General features: G+C 54.7%; 1 protein-coding gene across 9 annotated transcripts in view; it reads left to right on the top strand.

Annotated features, from left to right (window-relative positions):
* Positions 1-234: 234 nt before the first annotated feature.
* The window catches only part of LOC105486911 (dedicator of cytokinesis 6), a 62798-nt gene continuing 53483 nt past the window's right edge, over positions 235-9549 (top strand). For 7 of the 9 annotated variants that reach the window (XM_071086582.1, XM_071086583.1, XM_071086587.1 and 4 more), the window contains exons 1-2: positions 273-368; positions 9066-9153. In XM_071086582.1, the coding sequence (XP_070942683.1) occupies positions 325-368; positions 9066-9153 (132 nt within the window). In that variant the 5' untranslated portion in view covers positions 273-324. Of the gene's footprint in view, positions 369-9065; positions 9154-9549 lie in introns of all 9 variants that reach the window. The other 2 variants (XM_071086584.1, XM_071086580.1) reach the window with 1 other exon arrangement.

The raw sequence follows: 9549 nt of genomic DNA, 5'->3' as shown, positions 1-9549 counted from the left end.
CTTTCCCTAACTTCCCTCCTCAGCCTCAGTTTCCCCAGCCCTTCTCCTAGGGTAGAAAGAGCGTCCCCCGAGCCCGGGAGTCTGGGGCCCACCCAGCCTGGATCTCGGGGCCTCCTCTCCATCCCCAGCCTCAGTTTCCCCAGCCCCCAGGACTCCAGGCGACCCCTCCGGCCGGCAGGGGCAGCACGGAGCGGCCCGGGCCACCCGGAAGGGCCCCGCCCCCGCGCCGGCCCCGCCCCGCCCCGGCTGCCCAGAACCGGCAGGCGGCAGCGGCGGCGGCGGGGCCGGGACGCGGGGCGGCGGCGGCGGCGGGACGCGGGGACCATGGCGGCCGCCGAGCGCCGCGCCTTCGCGCACAAGATCAACAGGTAGCGTGGCCGCGGGGCCCCCTCCCTCCTCCCCCACGTGGCCCGGCCCCGCCCCGGGGCGGTGTGACCCTCCCCGCCGGGGCGCCCCCAATTAAACCCCTTTCCGCCTCGGCCCGCGTCCCGCCAGCTTCCTCCGGCAGGGGCTGGGAGCGGGAGAAGGCGGGGAGGCCCGCGGGGGTCCCGGCGGGGTTCCCAGATAGGAGTCGCGTCGGGGCTGGGAGCGCCATGGCGGCTGCAGTTCTGCCTCCGTGACGCGCGGGGGTGTGTCCGGAGGGCTTCGCGGAGGAGGTGGCGCGGGGTTGCGGATGCCGGGCGCCCCCTGAACTCCCTGCGCGCCCCGTCCGCCTCTCTTGGCCCCTCACTGTCCCCGCGCCCTCGGAGATCGGGGTGGGCCGGACTTTCTGTTCCCTCCTCAGTGCCTGGTTTGGGGCTCCAGGCTCAGAGATTTGGGGACAGAGATGGGCTCCTTGGTGGCGTTTGAAACCCCTTGAGGAGTTTCCTGTGCCCTTCCCCCTCCAGGGTCCGGTGCTCAGCTGTCGGGGGGGGAAAGGGGACAGCTGTGGGCGCTCCCCCACCTTCTGCTTCAGGCTCTCCCAGCACGGGCTGGACCGCACTGGGGATGGATGGGTGATTGAATGGAGGGAGTGGGGGCTGGGGACAGAACCAGCTGGTGGGCAGACATGGGAGGGGACAGGCCCCAGGCGCTGGGAGATTCATTTCCGTGGCCACTGGGGATTGTGAGAGTCACAGCCTGGGAGGGGGATATCAGACTCTTTGGGGCTGAAAAGCCTCGCCCCCAGTTGGCGGGGGCGGGTCTTTGCGACAAGGGTGCGTTCAGAAACTAAGGTATCCTCTCCCCGGGGGACCTGTCCTGTCTGCCCCCAGGTGAAAAAGCTGCCCTGTGGGTTGGGCGCTGGTCTCCTGGAGAGAAAAGATCCCCCTCTTGGGATATAGTAGCAGAGAAAGACCAGAAGCCTGATCAAGTAGATTACCTGTCAGTGACAAGTGCTGTGGGGACAAGAAGACAGGGAAGGGGGATGGGAGGGTGGGGGCTGCTTGAGATGCAGGAGGTGGGTCAGGAAGGCCTGGATGAGCAGGTGCCTTTGAGTAAAAACCTCAAGGAGATGAGGGAGGGATCGACACCTGTTTGTGGGGGAAGAGTGGGAAGGGTTTGTGCAAAGGCCCTGAGGCAGGAACAGAGAGCCGGAGGGGGACAGTAGTAGTAGAATGTACAGGGTCTTGTGGGCTGTGCAGGGGACTTTGACTTTTGACCCCAAGTGAGGTGGGAGCCATGGGGAGTTCTCAGCAGAGGAGGGAAGAGACCTGGTGGCTGGGGCATAATGGCTGGGCAATTTTTATGTTCTATCATTATCTTTATCTGTAAATTGGCATTCTGTCTTAGACCTTTGGCATCTCTGAGGATGCAAATACTATGGCTGTCTGTTTATTTTTCTTTTTCTTTTCCTTTTCTTTTTTTTTTTTTTTTTTTGAGACAGTCTTGCTCTGTCACCCAGGCTGGAGTGCAATGGCACAATCTCAGCTCACTGCAAACTCTGCCTCCCGGGTTCAAGCAATTCTTGTGTCTCAGCTTCATAAGTAGCTAGGATTACAGGTGCCTGCCACCACACCCAGCTAATTTTTGAATTTTTAGTAGAGAGGTGGTTTCACCATGTTGACCAGGCTGGTCACAAACTCCTGACCTCAGGTGATCTGCCTACCTCCCAAAGTGCTGGGATTACAGATGTGAGCCACTGTGCCCAGGCTTTTTTTTTTTTTTTTTTTTTAATACAGGCTGTCACCCAGGCTGGAGGGCAGTGGTGATACCTTGGCTCACTGCAACCTCAACCTCCCAGGCTCAAGTGATCCTCCTGCCTCAGCCTCCCAAGTAACTGGGACTACAGGTGTATGCTGCAACACTTGGCTAACTTTTTAACCTTTTGTAGAAATGGGATCTCACTATCTTGCCCAGGCTGGCCTCAAACTCCTGGGTTCAAGTGATCCTCCTGCCTCAGCCTCCCAAATGCTGGGATTACAGGCATGAGCCATTGTGCTCAGCCTGCTGTCTGTTTCTTTGCATTTTGGTCTGTATGTCCAAAATTTGGTCTGTATGTCCAAAATAGCTGGGCGTGGTGGTGGGTGCCTGTAATCCCAGCTACTCGGGAGGCTGAGGCAGGAGAATTGCTTGAATCCGGGACGTGGAGGTTGCAGTGAGCTGAGATCGCGCCACTGCGCTCCAGCCTGGACGACAGAGACTCCATCTCAAGAAAATAAAAAAATAAAAATAAAAAGAGAGGGAGAGAGAAAGAAAAGTGGAAATTTCTTTTTTTTATTTTTTTTTGAGACGGAGTCTTGCTGTGTCTCCCAGGCTGGAGTGCAGTGGCGTGATCTCGGCTCACTGCAAGCTCCGCCTCCCAGGTTCACGCCATTCTCCCGCCTCAGCCTCCCAAGTAGCTGAGACTACAGGCGCCCGCCACCACGCCCGGCTAGTTTTTTGTATTTTTAGTAGAGACGGGGTTTCACCATGTTAGCCAGGATAGTCTCGATCTCCTGACCTCGTGATCCACCCGCCTCGGCCTCCCAAAGTGCTGGGATTACAGGCTTGAGCCACCGCGCCCGGCCGAAAAGTGGAAATTTCAAAGAATAATTAGAAAGCAAAGGGCAGGGAAACGGCCACTTGGTCAATTTCCTATGGGGACCATCTCCACCTTCCTGGCTCCCTCCCCCATGCCAGCAGCCCTACCTGATCTGGCCTGTTTTAGGTTGTCATATAAACTAAATCATGGGATGTTGCATCCACGTGCCCAACTTTGCTCACTCAGCATCATGTCAGGAAGGCTCAGCTGGGCCATTGCCTGCAATCCTTTTTCGTTGCTGGGTAGTACTCCCCTGCCTCGGGCATTTATTTCCCCATCTTTGGTCAGTGAACATGTGAGTTTCACTTTGGAGCTGTCATGGTCAGAGATGTCAACATTCTATCCTGGCTAACATGGTGAAACCCCGTCTCTACTAAAAATACAAAAAACTAGCCGGGCGTGGTGGCGGGCGCCTGTAGTCTCAGCTACTTGGGAGGCTGAGGCGGGAGAATGGCATGAACCCGGGAGGCGGAGCTTGCAGTGAGCCGAGATCACGCTACTGCACTCCAGCCTGGGAGACACAGCGAGACTCCGTCTCAAAAAAAAAAAAAAAAAAAAAAAAGATGTCAACATTCTTGGCCATGTGTTTCCTTCTGAGTATCTACACCTTGGAGTGGAATTGCTGGATTGGCATATTTTCAACCTTGCTTAATAATCACAGATGGTTTTTTCTCTGTGTGTGTGTGTGTGTGTGTGTGTGTGTGTGTGTGTGTACGTTTGTGTTTATTAGAAATGAGGTCTCACTATGTTGCCCAAGCTGGTCTTGAACTCCTGGCCTCGTGTGATCCTCCCATCTCAGCCTCCCAAAATGCTGGGAATGTAGACATGAGCCACCACACCTGGCTTATAGATGGATTTTTTTTTTTTTTTTTTTTTTTTTTTTTTTTTTTTTGAGACAGAGTCTTATTCTGTTGCCTAGGCTGGAGTACAGTGGAGCAATCTTGGCTCACTGCAACCTCCACCTCCTGGGTTCAAGTGATTCTCTTGCCTCAGCCTCTCGAGTAGCTGGGATTACCAGCATGTGCCACCATGCCTGGCTAATTTTTGTATTTTTAGTAGAGACGGGGTTTCACCATGTTGGCCAGGCTGGTCTCAAACTCCTGACCTCAGATGATCTGCCCACCTCGGCCTCCCAAAGTGCTGGGATTACAGGCATAAGCCACGGTGCCCGCCTTGTTTTTTTTGTATGAGACAGTGTCTCTGTAGCCCAGGCTGGAGTGCACTGGTGCAATCACTGCAGCCTCAAACTCCTGAGCTCAAGCGATCCTCCCACCTTGGCCTCCCAAAGCACTGGGATTGCAGGTGCGAGCCAACATGCCTGACTCTCATGGTTGTCATCTATGTCTCACCTTGGTGTAAAAACAGGGTCAGAGGCCGGGCACAGTGGCTCACACCTGTAATCCCAGCACTTTGGGAGGCTGAGGCAGGAAGATCATGGGAAGTCAGGAGTTTGAAACCAGCCTAGTAAACATAGTGAGACCCCCATTTCTACAAAAAAAAAAAAAATTAATTAGCCAAGAATGGTGGTATGCACCGGTTGTCCCAGCTACTCGGGAGGCTGAGGCTGGAGGATTGCTTGAACACAGGAGGCCGAGGCTGCAGTGAGCCGTGATTGCACCACTGCACTCCAGCCTGGGTGACAGTAAGACCTGTCTCAAAAACACACACACACACACACACAAAAACCAAAAACAGGCTGGACACAGTGGCTCACGCCTGTAATTCCAGGAGTTTGGGAGGCTGAGGCGGGTGGATCACCAGAGGTCAGGAGTTCGAGACCAGCCTGGCCAAGATGGTGAAACCCCATCTCTACTAAAAATACAAAAAATTAGCCAGACGTGGTGGCGGGCGCCCCTAATCCCAGCTACTCAGGAGGCTGAAGCAGGAGAATCGCTTGAACCCAGGAGGTGGAGGTTGCAGCGAGCCGAGATCACGCCACTGCACTTCAGCCTGGACAATAAGAGCAAAACTCTGTCTCAAATAAATAAATAAATAAAAATAAAAACAAAAAACAAAACAGGGTCGGAAATCCCAGCTGCCTAGGATTGTCTTTGAAGACAACCTGGTGGCAGCAAGCCCTAATTAAGCACTTTCTGTGTACAAAGCCTTACACTCAGAACAGCTCGAGAAGGTGGGCAGTGGCCAGAGCCCTGAGGCTGAGAGACTGATGGTCACTCATCCATGTTCAGCGGCTTCGTGCAGAGTCCTGTGATGCAGTCAGCTGGCTCTGCGGCCGTGGTGTTGCAGGCCTGGCGTTTTCCCACTGCAGGGGCCTCTCTCCAAGGCCAAGGGGAAAATGAAGCTGGAGGCCCAGGCGTCCTTCCTCCCCTCTCCCTCCGCTGGAGCAGCAGCTGCAGAACAGCTGGGACCAGGGTACAGCTTTGTCCCCTGTCTCAGCATCTTTTGTAAATTATTCCCCAGCCCCTGTGTGCCCAGGGTTCTGGAGGCAGCAGCCCGACTTTGGGAATTTCAAGACAAAAGCCCTAATTTTTCACATCCTTTGAATGCCCTACAAGTGCCTTTCTCAACCCCCCAGTCAGTAGAAGCAAGAATCCAAGATCGTTAAGAGTGAAAATGGATCGAATATGGGGATGGAGGAGGGCGACCGGGGTCTCCAACTAGAGACCTCCACATTGTATGAAGGTCATGATCAAGTTTTGGTTCTGACCCATACGATTTTTTTTTTCCTTTTTTGGGGCAGAGCCTCACTCCGTCGCCCAGGCTGGAATGTAGTGGTGCAATCTTGGCTCACTGCAACCTCCACCTCCTGGATTCGAGTGATTCTCATGCCTCAGCCACCCAAGTAGCTGGGATTACAGGTGCGTGCCATCACACCCAGCTAACTTTTGTATTTTTAGTAGAGATGGGGTTTCACCATGTTGGCCAGGCTGGTCTCAAATGCCTGACCTCAAGTGATCCACCCACCTCGGCCTCCCAAAGAGCTGGGATTACAGGCGTGAGCCACCGCACCGGGTTAATTATTTTGTTTTGTTTTGAGACAGGGTCTTGCTCTGTCATTCAGGCTGGAGTCCAGTGGCACAACATTCATAGCTCAGTACAGCCTCTACCTCCCATGCTCAAGTTATCCTCCTGCCTCAGCCTCCTGAGTAGCTAATTTTTAAATTTTTTGTAGAAATGGGGTCTCCCTACAACTTTGTCCCCACCTGGGGAGGCTTGTTGATAACCCAGCTCTTTGGTGAGCACTAGGTCCATGAGTGGCTGAGAGATACGTGTATTTACTTTTAATGTTGTTCAGGGTCCAGTTTACCCAGTGGCATGCCCAGGCTGGTCTTGAACTCCTGGCCTCAAGTGATCCTTCTGCTTCAGCCTCCCAGAGAACTTGGGATTAGCGGTGTGAGCCACTGTGCCTGGCTGAGCACAACTTTTTATTATGAAAATTTACTGGCCAGGCGTGGTGACTCACGCCTGTAATCCCAGCAATTTGGGAGGCCGAGATGGGCGTATCATGAGGTCAGGAGATCGAGACCATCCTGGCTAACATGGTGAAACCCCGTCTCTACTAAAAATACAAAAAATTAGCTGGGCCTGGTGGTGGGCGCCTGTAATCCCAGCTACTCAGGAGGCTGAGGCAGGAGAATGGCGTGAACCGGGAAGGTGGAGCTTGCAGTAAGCCAAGATTGCGCCACTGCACTCCAGCCTGGGCAACAGAGCGAGACTCCGTCTCAAAAAAAAAAAAAAAAAAAAAATCTACAATTACACAGGGAATTGGGAAGCAGAAGGGAGTAAGACCTGAAAACCCAGGCAATCAGCTTCTCTATTTTAAGAGGGACTGAGGTCCAGAGAGGGTATCCTACCTGGCCAAAGTCACATAGCCAGATGACCTGGGGCTTTCCCTCACTCAGCAGATTTGGGCAAGTTGTAGAAGAAGACTAGAAGGGACTCACTCTTTTTTTTTTTTTTTTTTTGAGATGGAGTCTCAGTCTGTCTCCCAGGCTGGAGTGCAGTAGCGTGATCTCTGCTCACTGCAAACTCCGCCTCCCGGGTTCCCGCCATTCTTCTGCCTCAGCCTCCCAAGTAGCTGGGACTACAGGCGCCTGCCACCACGCCCGACTAATTTTTTTGTATTTTTAGTAGAGATGGGGTTTCACTGTATTAGTTAGGATGGTCTCAATCTCCTGACCTCGTGATCTGCCTGTCTCGGCCTCCCAAAGTGCTGGGATTACAGACACGAGCCACTGCGCCCAGTGGGACTCACTCATTCTATCAAAAAAATGTACTAGGCAGGCGGATCACTTGAGGTCAGGAGTTCGAGACCAGCCTGCGCAACATGGCAAGACCCTGTCTCTATTGAAAATAGAAAGATTAACCAGGCTTGGTGGTATACACTGTAATCACAGCTACTTGGGAGGCTGAGGTGGGAGGAGGATCACTTGAGTCTGGGAGGCGGAGATTAAAGTGAGCTGATATCGTGCCAGTACACTCCAGCCTGGGCAACAGAGCCACCCTGTCTCAAAAAAAAAGTAGGTCGGCAGCGGTGGCTTATGCCGCTAATCACAGCACTTTGGGAGGCTGAGGCAGTTGTATCACCTGAGGTCAGGAGTTTGAGACCAGCCTGGCCAACATTGTTAAACCCCATCTCTGCTAAAAATACAAAAAATTAGCCGGGCTGGTGGCACATGCTTGTAATCCCAGCTACTCAGGAGGCTGAGGCAGGAGAATCACTTGAACCCGGGAGGCGGAGGTTGCAGTGAGCTGAGATTGTGCCATTGCACTCCAGCCTGGGCAACGAGCGAAACTCCGTCTCAAAAAAAAAAAAAAAAATGGAGTGAGTGCCTAGTACGTGCAAGGCCCTTTTTGGGGGACACACAGCCCTGGCTCCTGCCTTCACAGAGACCCCGGGGAGCAGGAGTCTCCACACTCAAAGCATGAAACCCAGTCTCAGGTCCTTTGTACCTGCTGTGCCCCCTGCCGGGCACCCTCTACCCCCGGGTAACTGCGTGGCTCTCTCTCGTCCCCTCCTGAGCTCATCCAGAGGAATTGGAGGCCTGAGCCATCCCTGTGCCCATTGGTTCTGCTCCGCATTCCTGCAGAGTCCCCTCTACTGCCAGTCTTGCCCCTTTACCCCCATCCTCCTTGATTTTTTTTTTTTTTTTTGAGACAAAGTCTTGCTCTGTCGCCCAGGTTGGGGTACAGTGACGCAATCTCGGCTCACTGCAACCTGCACCTCCTGGGTTCAAGCGATTATCCTGCCTCAGCCTCCTGAGTATTAGCTGGGACTACAGGCGTCCAGCTAATTTTTGTATTTTTAGTAGAGATGGGGTTTCCCCTTGTTGGCCAGGCCCATCTTGAACTTCTGGCCTGAGGTGATCCGCCCGCCTCAGCCTCTCAAAGTGCTGGGATTACAGGTGTGAACCACCACACCCGGCCATCCTCCCTGATTTTGAAGGCCTGCTCAGATCCAGGTGGCCCAGGAAGGCCCCTGGGCCCACCTTGGTTGCATGGGGTTACTTAAAAGGCCTCCCAGTTCTGGGCCCCCCAGGCCAGGTTGACCTCTGACACAATGGCCTCATCTCAAGATCTCTGTGACTTCAGGCCAGGCCCCAGGCTCCGCCCTCCCCAGTAGCCCTGTGAAGTCAGGGCATCAGCTACAGATGGGTAAACTGAGGCTCAGAGGTGGAAATGACTTATCCAGGCCCCAAAGCAAGGATGGGAAGGGATGTATGTTCTGAATGGGGTCCCGGGGCAGAGCTGGGTGTGTTGGGGAACAGCAGGGTGGACAGAGGTCCCCCAGATGAGGGAACAGAGGCCAGGGACCTGTGGGCCTCCCTCCAGACCTGGAAGGCCACAGGCCCAGCTGGGAGGGGAAGGAGTCCGTGATGGCTTTAAACCCCACTGGTGGCAGCATTCCCCTCTCCTGATCTGTGCTTGATGGGGAAGAGGTTGGGGGAACTGGGAGCTGGGGGCTCTTAAAGCCTCAGCACTCCTGGTTCTCTTGGCCCTTGGCCTATTTATTCCTTTCCACAAGTTGAATTTTCCTCCTAGCAGGAATCTGTCGGCCCCACTGCCTGAGTTTTCCCCAATGGCCCCCTCTCTGTCTTTGCAGGACGGTGGCCGCAGAGGTGCGGAAGCAGGTGTCCCGGGAACGCAGTGGCTCCCCCAGCTCCAGCAGGCGCTGCAGTAGCTCCCTGGGGGTAAGTAGTTGGGGGGTCCACCTCCAGCCCCCTGCCTTCTCTCAGACAGAGGTAGGGGCTTCCTTGGCCTAGGTTCTATCCCACCCCCTCCCTCCTGTGGCCTGTCCTATGGGGAAACCAAGAGAGACCCAGCAGTGTCAGGGGAGGGAGTCCCTGCCCTGGTCCTCGTACTGTCACCAATTCCTGTGGCCACTCTCCCTGCAGCTGCTTGTCACCCTGTGGGTGGTCCAGGGGGAGTGGCTCCCCGCTGATGTCCCCCACCTCCAGCCACCTGGACCACCCAGATGGGGATGGAGGAGGGAAGTTGGGGACGGGAGTGGCTTTCGCCTAAGAGGGGTGGGGCCATCCATGTTGCCCAGAGGGTTGGGAGGGATTTAGGAATTGTGTCTTGCCTGG

The sequence above is a fragment of the Macaca nemestrina genome, chromosome 20 (genome assembly GCF_043159975.1).
Source record: "Macaca nemestrina isolate mMacNem1 chromosome 20, mMacNem.hap1, whole genome shotgun sequence".
NCBI classification, from domain to species: domain Eukaryota; kingdom Metazoa; phylum Chordata; class Mammalia; order Primates; family Cercopithecidae; genus Macaca; species Macaca nemestrina.
This window is presented reverse-complemented; position numbering and strand designations above follow the sequence as displayed.